This window comes from Chiloscyllium punctatum, chromosome 39 (assembly GCF_047496795.1).
Source record: "Chiloscyllium punctatum isolate Juve2018m chromosome 39, sChiPun1.3, whole genome shotgun sequence".
Taxonomy (NCBI): Eukaryota; Metazoa; Chordata; class Chondrichthyes; order Orectolobiformes; family Hemiscylliidae; genus Chiloscyllium; species Chiloscyllium punctatum.
The window spans coordinates 61,623,322-61,638,066 of NC_092777.1; the positions used below are offsets into that span (position 1 = coordinate 61,623,322).

Genomic DNA, 14,745 nt, shown 5'->3' on the forward strand with positions numbered 1-14,745 from the left:
CAAAACCCAGATAGAGATAATATGGAGCTAGGTGTTCCGGACCTGGGTAAGGTACAGATATCACAGGGAAAGCCCCCTGCTGAAGAGCACAAACTATGGCCTCAAATGGGGTGCTCCTTTGATACTCAAACCAAAATGTGCGTGACTCCTGCTGGACAAGTTTGTGTTCCTTCTTTGCTGCTGCCTATTTTAGTTGATTATATGCATCTTGTACACACTTGGGCAAGGAGGGAATGGTTTATACTCTATTACAATGGACAAGCTGTGGCCAGGTTCTTCTTCCCACCCCTACTGCTGATAAGGTCGCCGGGCACCTCAATCAATGCAAGGTCATCGGACGAGCCCCTTGCAAGGGGCAAGATGATGAAGATCGAACTTACCCTGCTATATGGACTCGTCATCGCCAGTATTGGTGCTCAAGAAGGGACTGTTTACACGTTGATCTTGAGCAACCAGAGACTGTGTACCATTTATGCTGAAAAGATGTCCTTGTGTGCCAAGAGGCTGATTCCTTCGATGTATGAAACATTACCAAGAAAGACTGTTGCAATGGTCAGATGCATCAAGAAGATTGGACAGTTTGTTTACAGGACAAGTCTCAATAGTCTTTAGCCCTGTCAAGGTGTTGTGTGCCAGTTTCATTTCTGTTGTGCTATGGGCGGCCCTGGTAAACCTTGCCTCTATTCGAAGAGGTCTAAATCTGCATGTTGCAAAAGAGAAAATGGGGAAATGTTATTTTTCACTAACAATTTGTTTCTTCAAAGTCACAATAAAATAGGACGAAGTGGTCTGTTACGCCCTTCCATCAGACTCTTTGAACCCTTTCCCCCTCCTGAATCCCAACGAAGGAGTGTGGAACGCTTCTAACGCATTTACCGGATATAATATTTCTTTTGACTATTACCTATCCCCACCTGCTAGTTGCTTATGGACTTTTTCTAATATGTCGGGGATAGCCTGTACCAGTTGGTACAGTGGGATGGGGGTGCACTTACGTGAGTGTGACTAAGATTATTCCCTGCGCTATGATCAAATGTACCAATCACCACTGCTCCCCTACAGGGCCTCACATCTCATGCATATGCCTAGAGGAGGGGTGTGTCTCTGTTACCATTGGTATTCAGGCCCTTTGTGGAATGGACGATGGCACCCACCTCCACTATGAGACCCCTAATGGCATCGACATCTTTCCAATTGTGGGTTGGAAGGAACCATTCTGGGGCAATAACTGCATCTCTTACTGAAAGACCCACCTCTTTCTATTGAACAGCTTTCACCCCAAGCTCTCAGGACAGCCATACATTGTAACCATGGACTACCCATATGCTCGGGGAAGTCATAAAGACAGGCCCAATTATTGGGAAGATCCCTCCACTACCTACACTAAACCTGGTTAATATTTTCTTCAGCCAAGGCAAAGCAACCAACTTCCTTATCCTTGATTAAATAGGTACGCCCTGTGCTGTAGCTGGTTGGGCACTTTTTCCAACTACTGTTCCCTGTCCAGTTACCTGGGAATGGGATTGGGGTTTCCCTGTCAAACATTCAGTCTCACCTGAATTTGACGCATCTTGGAGGAATGCTAAGGCTTTAGGCACCATGAAAGCTCAGTCTGTGGGTATGCTCAGCCATGATAATAAAGTGTGAGATCTTGCAGAACCAGACCAAATTGCTAGTGTTTATTTGACCGATCACAGAACCGAGGAACCCCTCCCGAGGGTCGAGATCTTTCTTTCCATGCTGTATGATCCTATAAGTAATTTAAATCTCGGACTATAGTGCAATTTCCCTGTGAGCAAATCTGTTATGTCAACATATCCTTGAAAAATAATTTACATGGACCTTAGGAATGTATCTCTAAATCTGAATTGAAATGTCTGAAATGCCATGTGAAATTAGTCAACGTGTCTGTTAGTACCAGAAGTACAATGGTAAATTCCAATAATGCATGAGGAAAGTGTGCCAAGCAGGCTAAGATAAAAGGTAGGGAGGAGGGACTGGGAGCGGGGCGGGGCGTTGGAAATGCGATAGTTGGAAGGAGGTTAAGGTGAAGGTGATAGGCCGGAATTGGGGTGGGGGCGGAGAGGTCAGGAAGAAGATTGCAGGTTAGGAAGGTGGTGCTGAGTTCGAGGGTTGGGACTGAGACAAGGTGGGGGGAGGGGAAATGAGGAAACTGGAGAAATCTGAGTTCATCCCTTGTGGTTGGAGGGTTCCTAGGCGGAAGATGAGGCGCTCTTCCTCCAGCCGTCGTGTTGCTATGGTCTGGCGATGGAGGAGTCCAAGGACCTGCATGTCCTTGGTGGAGTGGGAGGGAGAGTTGAAGTGTTGAGCCACGGAGTGGTTGGGTTGGATGGTGCGGGAGTCCCAGAGGTGTTCTCTGGAATGTTCCGCAAGTAGGCGGCCTGTCTCCCCAATAGAGAGGAGGCCATATCGGGTGCAGCGGATGCAGTAAATTTACTTGGCTTCTTGTTTCTTGGCTTCTCTGTCTGTCTTTCAAAGGCACATCACATGGCTGAAAAATTTGCCAGTTCTCGGATGGAGAAGTTCTGAAAGTTAGCATAGGGAATTATGTCATACGAGGAATATTTATAAGAAGTTACAACTAATTAAACATTGTGGCCATGGGGCGTCACAGCAATGTAATCTGCTTAATATAGAGCAAAAGAAATAGGGATTAGATGGAGTGACAAGAAGCTTTGTCAAAAAATGTAGGTTTAAAGAAGGCTATTATAGAAAGAGAACCAAGTAGGGAAATTTTGGGAGAGAATTTTAGAACTGAGGCCAAGATGGTGAAGGCTGTTATGATCCCTGGCCAGTGACCAGTAACTTATTTTTAAGTATATGAATTTTGAGTTTTCAGGTACTTAGAGAATGAAATCACAGGATTTTACAGTTTTGAGCAAACAGAAATAAACTCTACTATAAAATATTGAACAGTGATACAAGCTACAGTGTACATACAAATCATACTGTAACATCCATTAGCATGTAGTACGTCTGGGTAGTGGATAAACTGTGACCAATGCCCTCAGTCAAGATCGATATCACGAATTTCTCAATCCCTCCACCTCTCGCCTGGTCGTTAGTGATAGTGGGTCACCAAGAACAGGGTTAGGATTAGAAAGGAGCAAAGGTGCTGTACTACTTCATTTTCTTAAGGAGCGTTGATAATAACTTTTGTTCATTTCATGTCTTAAGGGATTTAAAGATTAACTTATCATTATGTTTAGAACCATTTTTTTAAACAAAAACAGATATTGGATTCGTTGTTGGGCTATTTGCTAAGCTGTTACGTTAGTTGGCAGATGTTTCGTCTCCTTTCTGGGTGACATCATCAATGCTGTGTTGCCTCCTGTGACGCACTGCTGTACTGTTCCGCTTTGAATTTACGTGGTTCTATTTGGGCTGTTTACGGTTGGTGCCGGTTCCAGTTTTCCATTGCAGCAGTTTTATATTGAGATTAGGTCAATGTGTTGCATAGACCGCATATTAAAACTACTTGAATTGCGTCTGCCAGAGGATGTGGTGGAGGCTGGTACAATTGCAACATTTAAGAGGCATTTGGATGGGTATATGAATAGGAAGGGTTGGAGGGATATGGGCCGGGTGCTGGCAGGTGGGACTAGATTGGGTTGGGCTATCTGGTCAGCATGGACGGTTAGACCGAAGGGTCTGTTTCCATGCTGTACATCTCTATGACTCTATGACCAGGTATATGAACAAATCAATGGGTCACCCAGGGGCTCATTCATTTTGATGCTCATAGCTGAAGACTCAAACAGACTGCCCTCCCACAGATCAAACATAAGTTATGGATCAGGTACGTGAATGATGAGTCCTAGAGATGTACAGCACGGAAACAAACCATTCGGTCCAACTCGTCCAAGCCAACCAGATATCCCAACCCAATCAAGTCCCATCTGCCAGCACACCTGGCCCTTATCCCTCCAAACCCTTCCCATTCATATACCCATCCAGATGCCTTTTAAATGTTGCAATTGTACTAGCCTCCATCGCTTCCTCCAGCAGCTCATTCCATGCACGTACCACCTTCTGCGTGAAAACGTTGCCCCGAGGTTTCTTTTATATCTTTCTCCTCTCACCTTAAACCTATGCCCTCTAGTTCTGACATCCCTACCCCAGGGAAAAGACCTGGTCTATTTATCCTATCCATGCCCGTCATGATTTTATAAACCTCTATAAGGTCACCCCTCAGCCTCCGACACTCCAGGGAAAACAGCCCTAGCCTATTCAACCTCTCCCTATATCTCAAGTCCTCCAACCCTGGAAACATCCTTGTAAATCTTTTCTGAACCTTTTCAAGTTTCACAACATCCTTCTGATAGGAAGGAGACCAGAATTGCACGCAATGTTGCAACAGTAGCCTAACCAACGTCCTGTTCAGCTGCAACATGACCTCCCAACTCCTGTACTCAATACTCTGACCAATAAAGGAAAGCATAGTAAACACTTCCTTCACTATCCTATCTACCTGTGACTCCACTTTCAAGGGGCTATGAACCTGCACTCCAAGGTCTCTTTTTTTTCAGCAACACTCCCCAGGGCCTTACCATTAAGTATATAAGTCCTGCTAAGATTTGCTTTCCCAAAATGCAACACCTCACATTTATTTAAATTAAACTCCATCTGCCACTCCTCCGCCCATTGGCCCATCTGATCAAGATCCTGTTGTAATCTGAGGTAACCTTCTCCGCTGTCCACTCCACCTCCAATTTTGGTGTCATCAGCAAACTTACTAACTGTACCTCTTATGCTCGCATCCAAATCATTTTATATAAATGATGACAAGTAGTGGACCCAGCACCGATTCTTGTGGCCCTCCACTGCTCGTAGGCCTCCAGTCTGAAAAACAACCCTCCATCACCACCCTCTGTTTTCTACTTTTGAGCCAGTTCTCTGTCCAAATGGTGAGTTCTCCCTATATTCTGTGAGATCTAACCTTGCCCACCAGTGTCCCATGGGGAACCTTGTCGAATGCCTTACCGAAGTCCATATAGATCGCATCTACTTCTCTGTCCTCATCAATCCCCTTTATTACTTCTTCAAAAAACTCAATCAAGTTTGTGAGAGATAATTTCCCAGGCATAAAACCTTGTTGACTATCCCTTTCCCTCTCCAGCAACTTGCCACCACCGACGTCAGGCTCACTGGTCTATAGTTCCCTGGCTTGTCCTTACCACCCTTCTTAAACAATGACACCATGTTAGCCAACCTCCAGTCTTCTGGCAACTCACCTGTGACTATTGATGATACAAATATTTCAGCGAGGGGCCCAGCAATCACTTCCCCAGCTTCCCACAGAGTTCTCGGGTACACCTGATCAGGTCCTGGGATTTATCCACTTTTATGTGTTTCAAGACATCCAGCAATTCCTCCTTTGTAATATGTACATTTTTCAAAATGTTTTTGTGATAATCAGAAGAGCTGAAATCAAGAACACGCACCAGTAGGTCTACAGCATTTTCACTAGAATCAGATTTATGAGAGAGGAGGTAAACAAAAACTGACTCCCATTTCTAGATCTAATGGTTACAAGGACACAATGGTGAATTCACAACAAAGGTATGCAGGAAAACCACACATCCTATCAGATCCTAAACTACAACATCAACGCCTGTAAGAGGAGCTGCATTAGGACCTTGCTGAAAAGAGCAGCAACACACTGCAGCACCCTGGTACTGCAAGGACAGGAAGAAGAACACCTATTCAAAGTCTTTGCTAAAAACAGCCCCACAGCCTTGTCTGCAGATGCCTGGTGGACAAGCAACACCAAGAAGATAAGACACGCCCCAACACACTGGCTACTCTCCCACACATTAAAAACATCTCAGAACTGGCAACGAGACTGCTCTGTTCACTAGGGATTTTGACAGCACACAAAGCAACAGCCACACCCAACAGTGGCTCACCAGAATAAAGGATCTGATACCCACTTTGTGTAGGCTGAATGTAATTTCCAAGTTCCCATGCAGTGACCGCACTAAGCAATATGTAGGACAAACAGGCAGACAGCTAGCAACCCACATCCATGAACACCAACTGGCAACTAAGCGATACTAGCAACTCTCCCTGGTATCTGTACACACAGACAACATGAACTATGAGTTTAACTGGGACAACGCAACAATACTAGGGCAGGCTAAATAAAGAACAGCAAGGAAATTCCTGGAAGCATGGTACTCATCTCCTAACTCAATATAATAAGCTTCAATCTGCAATTTGAGAGGGAGAGGGTACAATCGGAAGTGACAATATTTCTGTTGAATAAAGGGAACAAAGGGAGCTATGAGGGAGGAGCTGGCCAAAGTTCAATGGTGCAATACCTTAGCAGGGATGACAGTGGAGGAACAATGGCGGATATTTCTGTGTATAATGCAGGCGATGCAGGATCAGTTCATTCCAAAAAGGAAGAAAGATCCTAGGAGGAGGCATGGGTGGCCGTGACTGATGAGGGAAGTTAAGAAACGTATAAAGTTAAAAGAGAAAAAGTACAACATAACAAAGATAAGTGGGAAAACGGAGGACTGGGAAGCTTTTAAAGAACGACAGAGGATTGTGAAGAAGGAAATATGCAGAGAAAAAAATGAGGTACGGAAAAAATGAGGTACAAAGGTAAACTGGCCAAAAATATAAAGGAGGATAGTAAAAGCTTTTTTAGGTATGTGAAAGGCAAAAAAATGGGTTTCAACTAAAATTGGGCCCTTGAAGACAGAAACAGGGGAATATATTACGGGGAACAAAGAAATGGCAGAAGAATTGAATTGGTACTTCAGATCTGTGTTCACTGGGGAAGACACAAGCAATCTCCCTGAGGTAACAGTGGCTGAAGGACCTGCACTTAAGGGAATTTATATTTGCTAGGAATTGGTGTTGGAGAGACTGTTAGGTCTGAAGGTTGATAAGTCCCCGGGGCCTGATGGTCTACAGCCCAGGGTACTGAAGGAGGTGACTTGTGAAATCGTGGATGCGTTGGTGATTATTTTCCAGAGTTCGATAGATTCGGGATCAGTTCCTGCGGATTGGAGGGTGGCTAATGTTGTACCACTTTTTAAGAAAGGTGGGAGAGAGAAAGCAGGAAATTATAGACCAGTTAGTCTGACCTCAGTGGTGGGAAAGGTGCTGGAGTCTATTATAAAGGATGAAATTACGACACATCTGGATAGTAGTAACAGGATAGGTCAGAGTCAGCATGGATTTATGAAGGGGAAATCATGCTTGACTAATCTTCTGGAATCTTTTGAGGATGTAACTCTGAAGGTGGATGAGGGAGATCCAGTAGATGTAGTGTACCTGGACTTTCAGAAAGCTTTTGATAAAGTCCCACATAGGAGGTTAGTGAGCAAAATTAGGGCGCATGGTATTGTGGGCAAAGTAGTAACTTGGATTGAAAGTTGGTTGGCTGATAGGAAACAGAGAGTAGTGATAAACGGCTCCATTTCGGAATGGCAGGCAGTGACCAGTTGGGTACCGCAGGGATCAGTGCTGGGACCGCAGCTTTTTACAATATATGTTAATGATATAGAAGATGGTACTAGTAATAACATTAGCAAATTTGCTGATGATACTAAGCTGAGTGGCAGGGTAAATGTGAGGAGGATGTTAGGAGATTACAGGATGACCTGGACAGGTTAGGTGAGTGGTCAGATTCATGGCAGATGCAGTTTAATGTGGATAAATGTATGGTTACCACTCTGGCAAGAACAGGAAGGCAGATTACGACCTAAATGGAATCAATTTAGGTAAAGGGGCAATACAAAGAGGTCTGGGTCTTCTTGTACACCAGTCAATGAAGGTAAGCATGCAAGTACAGCAGGTAGTGAAGAAGGCTAATAGTATGCTGGCCTTCATAACAAGAGGGATTGAGTATAGAAGCAAAGAGGTTCTTCTGCAGTTGTACAGGGCCCTGGTGAGACCACACCTGGAGTACTGTGTGCAGTTCTGGTCTCCAAATTTGAGGAAAGACATTCTGGCTATTGAGGGAGTGCAGCATAGGTTCACGAGGTCAGTTCCTGGAATGGCGGGACTACCTTACGCTGAAAGACTGGAGCGACTGGGCTTGTATACCCTTGAGTTTAGAAGACTGAGAGGGGATCTGATTGAGACGTATAAGATTATTAAAGGATTGGACACTCTGGAGGCAGGAAACATGTTTCAGCTGATGGGTGAGTGCCGAACCAGAGGACACAGCTTAAAAATACGGGGTAGACCATTTAGGACAGAGATGATGAGAAACTTCTTCACCCAGAGAGTGGTAGCTGTGTGGAATGCTCTGCCCCAAAGGGCAGTCAAGGCCCATTCTCTGGATTCATTTAAGCAAGAGTTGGATAGAGCTCTCAAGGATTGTGGAATCAAGGGTTATGGAGATAAGGCAGGAACAGGATACTGATTAAGGATGATCAGCCATGATATTGAATGGTGGTGCAGGCTCAAAGGGCAGAATGGCCTACTCCTGTATCTATTGTCTATTGACTCCATTGACAAATGTATTGACCTGGACCCAATATACAAACCTCTGCAATGGAAAACCGGAAGTGGCACCAACCAGAAACAGCCCAAACAAAAACACATAAATTCAAAAAACATTTGCCAACAAACCCACCAGCTCAGCAAATAGACTCGCAATGAATCCAACCAGTTCCCAGGCTACAGATCTTCACAAAAACTTTAAAACAGAAAGTGCTGGAAAATCTCAGCAGGTCTGGCAGCACCTGTGGTGAGAAATCAGTTAACGTTTCAGGTCTAGTGACCCTTCTTCATAAATGATAGTCGCTTGGAAAGTGTTGGTTTTTATGTAGAAGATAGTGGGGGGAGGGGGTAAGGAGTAGATGGTTGGTGGAGATAGAGTCTAAAGAGAGAGAACAGATGGACAGACAAAGAAGTGGGTAGTGGTCAGCCTAGGAGAATGAATGGCCGTTAATGGTGACTATTAGTGGCTAACGATGGATAGTGTGTAATAGCATGGTCTGGTGTATGAGGGTGGGGTAAAAACATGGGAGAAGGTGCCTCAAACCGTAAAATTGTTGAACTTGATATTGCGCCTCAAAAAGCTGTTGGGATCCCAAGTGGAAAATGAGGTGTTCTTCTTTCAGCTTGACGCTGAGCTTCGCTGGAGCACTGCCACAAGCCTGACAGAGATGTTGGCCAGGGATCAGGATGGTATGTTGAAGTGGCAGGCAACTGGAAGCTCAGAATTTTATTTGCAAGCAGAACATTGGTGTTATGCAAAGCAGTCACCCCAGTCTATGCTTCGTTTTCCTAGTGTAGAGGTGACCACGTGGTGAACAGCAAATGCAATAGACTAGATTGAGTGATGGAGGAGAAAGTGAGGACTGCAGATACTGGAGATCACAGTCAAAAAGTGTGGCATTGGAAAAGCACAGCAAATCAGGCAACATCCCAGGCACAGGAGAGTCGGCTTTTCAGGCATAAGCCCTTCATCAGGAACGTAGATTGAGTGATGTGCAGGTAAAGTGCTGCTTTGCCTGGAAGATGTGTTTGGGCCTTTTGGATATTGAGGAGAGGAAGTAAATGGGCAGATGTTACACCTTCGGTCGCAGGGAAAGATGTTCTGGGGTGTTGGTGTGCACCGTGGTATCCCAGAGGTCACAGTCCTTGTGAAAGACTGACAGAGGAGGGGAGGGCAATGTCAGATGGTGGCATCCCGCTAGATGTGGTGGAAATGGCAACTAATGATTCTCTGGATGTGGATGCTGGTGAGGTCAACAGGGACGCTATCGCTGTTGTGGGAGAGAAAAGGGGGGGATGTGGACTAAAGTGTGCCAGACCCGACTGAGGGCCCTGCCAACTATAGTCGGGAAATCTTTGAGTGAAGAAGAAGGTGGAGATTTCAGAGGCCCCTTTTTTTTTAAGATTACTTACAGTGTGGAAACAGGCCCTTCGGCCCAACAAGTCCACACCGACCCACCGAAGCGCAACCCACCCGTACCCCTACATCTACCCCTTACCTAACACTACAGGCAATTTAGCATGGCCAATTCACCTGACCTGCACATCTTTGGACTGTGGGAGGAAACCGGAGCACCCGGAGGAAACCCACGCAGACACGGGGAGAATGTGCAAACTCCACACAGTCAGTCACCTGAGGCGGGAATTGAACCCGGGTCTCTGGTGCTGTGAGGTTTTTGAAGTTGGTATCATCAGAACCGATGCGATGTAGACTGAGGAACTGGGAGAATGGAATAGAGTTTTTGCAGAGAGTAGGGTATGAGGATGTATAGTCAAGGTAACTGTAGGAATCACTTGGTTTGTAGTGGATATCGGTGTCCAACGTATCCTCAGAAATGAAAACAGATTTTGAGGAAAGGAAGGGAGAAGTCGGAGATGGACCAGGTTAAAGTGAGATTGGGTTGGATATTGGAAGTGAAATTGATAAACTTTTTCAATTCTGGATGAAGGATGGAAGCAGCACTGATGATATCGTCAATATACCTGAGAAAGAGTTGTGGGTGGGGACCGAAATAGGACTAGAACAAGGCATGTTCTATGTACCCCACGAAGAGACAGGCCAACTAAAGCCCATGTGGGTACTGATGGGCACCCCTTTGACCTGAAGAAAGTGAGAGGAGTTAAGTGATGGATGGGCACGGTTCAGATCTTCTCTTCCAGGAAAAAGCAGAAAGCCCTGAGACCCGATAGGAATGGACATGTAAAGGGATTGCACATTTATGGTAAATAGGGGACAGCTGGAGTCTGCAAACTGGACATTTTGAAGCTGATGTACAGCATCAGAGGAATCACAGATGTAAGTGGGAAAAGACTGGGCAAAGGGAAAAAAATCTGAGTTGAGGTCAGAAGAGATGAGCTCTGTGGGGCAGGAGCAGGCAGAAACAATGCACCTGTGTAGGCAGTCCTGTGGATTTTGGGAAGGAGCTAGAAGTGAGTTGTGCAGCATTGGGAGACTGAGCTTTGAAGTAGGGGCAGTTTACAAGATGAAATGTGGATAATGACTGTCGTGGACACGGTTGCCTGATTTTCCATTGTGTGCTCATGATCCGGGGGAGATGGGAGGGTTATTGGAGAGCTGGCGTTCAACCTCTGCAATGTAGACGTCAGTACACCAGACAACAATGTCACCACCTTTTGTCAGCAGGCTTAATTACAGAATCAGAGTTGGATCTGAGAGCATGAAGTGCAGTAATTTCACAGGGAGGTAGGTTGAAATAGGTGAGGAGGTCAGAGAAATTGAGTTGACCATTGTCACATCGACACTTCTCTATGAACCCGGTCGAGTGCAGGTAAACAGCCAGGCGGAGGAAGTGTTAGAGGTGCAGCAAGGGGTCTGTGGGAGAAGGAAAGGAATCTTATCCAAAGCAATGAGTGGAAAAGCAAAGGCAATGGAAGACGAGTTCAGCATCATGTCATGCCCAGAATTCATTAAGTTGGAGACGCAGAGGGATGAAACTGCGAGCTTTGCTGAGGTTTTTTTGTTCATGTGTTTTTTACACCAATATGAATGTGTGTGCTCCTGGAATGCTAATGGGAACTTGTTTGTGTTGGGAGAGTTTTATGAGTACACAGAATAAACTTTTGAGGCGAGTTAGCTTGCTTTTAATGAAAGGCTATCTCATTAAATTAAAATAAAAATCAATAAAGTCAGATATCAGTCTAGGCTCTGACTTGTCCAGTAATTACAGAGACTGACATTATTACAATAGTCAAATTTTGTTCATAATTTATTAGTTATATCCTTTGAAAATTGTTAATCCTGAATTTATATATTAATATAATTGCTCAGTTTGTCATTCTCTTACTGTCAATAGATTTATCCTATTAATATTTTGGCTTGGATCTCTGCTGTTCTGCGCTTCTGTTTTTTACTAGTTCAAATCATTATGTAATGGAAGAAAATGTTTAATTTAATATGAGAAGTAACATTTACAGCAGGTAATTGAATATTCAATTTGTTGGACTTTTCAGTGATAGATTTAAGAAGGGATACAGATTTTGAAGTCTTGCTCAGTCAACTATTTGTTATCTTTTTCTTCTCCTTCAGGTATGTTAGAAACTTTGATATTTTAGACTTGATGTTTAAAACTAGGTGTAAAGCTGTTGTGAAGAGTGTTTTAAGGTATTTCAGTGTTCTCATTACTAATCATTTGCACTTTATTTTAGGTTTTGTGCCATCACACAGTAGGAACAATAGCCATTCAGGAATGCTGACTCATAGTCGCAGTAGCAGTAAAGGAAGTGTTGAAGAAATCATATCACAATCAAGACAGAAAGATCTCATGTCTGGTGTGCGCCAGAAAATGCTTCTGGACTATACTTTCTATATGGCAAAGTACATTCCTGAAGAGCCCTCAAGTTCCAATGTGAGTCCTATCCACAGTGCCGAAAGTAGTCCCACAGCGGACAGTAAGGTAAGAAAAAACAAGTTAGTTATGAATTTTGATATTTTTCTTCCAATACACAACATCTTAGTGTTATAGTTTTAAAAAAAAACAGCCTTAGAACAGAACTGTTGAGCTTGAAGGTATCCTCCATAAAAGCTGTCAGTGTTGCTCCTGGGCATGGTTACCCAATATCATTTTGTCGTTTTACCAAGTCATACTATTTTGTCAGCTGCGGGTGAGATGATGTAGCAACTGTCTGCCAGGAGCCAAATGATACACTTAAGTGGCCAATTAAGAGTCACTTCTTGCCTCCACTGATGGACTCTCAGCAGACTTCTGGAGAGGTTTTCCTTTTTGCAAGCTCTGCACCACATGGAGTTAAAGTCATGATCATGTATTAATACTTTATATATTTTTAATAGTCCTCTTCATTTTCTTTGCATGTCAGTTGCCAAACAGTCAAATTGAGAACTCAGAACAACAAGTGGCTTGGGTCAATGCTTTGGTTGGAAGAGTCTTCTGGGATTTCTTGGGTGAAAAATACTGGTCAAACTTGGTGTCTCGAAAAATCCAGATGAAACTCAGCAAGATTAGGGTATGTGCTCAACATGTTCAACCCATAAAATCAATGTTTATCAGTATAACTTTACTTGCAGTTAATTTAATATTCCTTGGCACAGATACTTAGTTCCATTTTGTTGATGCATAATTATAGAATTTGGAAAAGTGCCTTTCTCCAAGTCTTTGATCATAGATATCGTCTACTTTTATTCTGTGTCCACTTGTTCTCTATCCTTGCATGAATACGAATAGTTTGTCCCTACGTATTCTATCTAGACCCTTCATAATTTTGAATACTTCTCTCTACCTTCTCCAAGGAAAGCAGTCCAAAATTCTCCAATATATTTTTATAACTAATGTTCATTTACCTTGGATCCATTCTTGTCAATAAGACCATAAGATGTTGAGAAAAAATATGCCATTTCGCCCATTGTGTCTGCTCTGCATTCAATGATATCATGGCTGATGTGATAATACTCAATTCCACTTTCTTGCCATTTCTCCATAAAATGTAGAGGCAATGATATTATCGCTAGACTGTTAATCTAGATACCCAGGAATATTCTGGGGGATCTGGCTTTGAATACTGCCAAGACAGATGGTGTAATTTGAATTCAATAAAAAATAATTTGCAATTAAGAGTTGAATGATGTCCTTGAATCCATTGTCAATTATAGGAAAACCCCATCTGGTTCAGCCTTTGCTGCCAGCCTTGCCTGGTTTGACCTACATGTGACTAGTCCCACAGTAATTTGGTTGTTTCACGCTTCAGGCGAGATCACAGGCTGAGAAGGACAGTCCTTCTTGGTAAGCTCAGCTGGAGTGGGAATTGAACCCATGCTGTTATCGTAACTTTGCACTGCAAGCATACTATCCAGCCAATCCTCAAAAGGAACATAGAAAATAGGAGTTGACCATTCATCCCTTTGAGCTTGCTACACCATTCCATATTATAATGGCCGATCATCTATCTCAGTACCGTAGTCAGTTTGCACTTTCTTCCCATACCATTTGACCCCCTGTTTCCCATCCTGATTGAAAATCTATTTCAGCCAAATATACTTGACGACCCAGATTCGACAGTTCTCTGCCATAACAAATTCTATAGTTTCACTACTCTCAGGAGAAATTCCTCCACATGCGTTTTAAATGGGCTCCCTTTTACTCTTAGAAAATGCCCTTTACCACAAGGCTCTTCCATAAGGGGAATCAATCTCTTCACATCTATGCCTCCTTGGCATTGTACATCTTTCAATAAGGTTGCCTTTCGTTTTTCTAAACGTTATTGATTATGCGCCCAAACTACTCATGCTGTCCTCATAAGACAGTCCCTCCTTGAATGGGATCAACCAACTGAACCTTCTGTGGACTGCCCCAATGCCAGTTTATCTTTCTTCGATAAAGGGATCAAAACTGTTTTCAGTATTATGGTCTGATTTGTGCCTTGTATTGTTTTAGCAAAACTTTCTTATTTTTATACTCCATTCCCTTTGAAAGAAAGCTGACATTCCATTTCCATTAACTACTACTAGCTGAACTTGTATGCTAGCTCTTTGTGACTTCAGCATGCCAACCCAAAATCCTTCTTTGTTGCTCATTTCTGTGGTCTTTCTCCATTTAAGTAATAATATTCTGAAAAGTCACATAATCCACTCGCTAGACCCCCAACTGCCATGAGTTAAACTTCAACATACGTAATCCATGTATTTTAATTTTAGTCTCCCTCTCTTGTTCTTGGTGCTTCTCAGGTAATTCCTTAATAATCTTCAAACTGTAAGTTTTGGGTCATCATATGCTTAAATCTAAAGCT

At 43.5% G+C, this 14,745-nt stretch overlaps 1 protein-coding gene across 3 annotated transcripts in view; it reads left to right on the forward strand.

The window, feature by feature from the left end:
• The window catches only part of tex2 (testis expressed 2), a 141,358-nt gene that overhangs the window by 87,367 nt on the left and 39,246 nt on the right, over nt 1-14,745 (forward strand). For all 3 annotated transcript variants that reach the window (XM_072558895.1, XM_072558896.1, XM_072558894.1), the window contains exons 5-6: nt 12,154-12,401; nt 12,823-12,969. In XM_072558895.1, the coding sequence (XP_072414996.1) occupies nt 12,154-12,401; nt 12,823-12,969 (395 nt within the window). The remainder of the gene's footprint in view (nt 1-12,153; nt 12,402-12,822; nt 12,970-14,745) is intronic.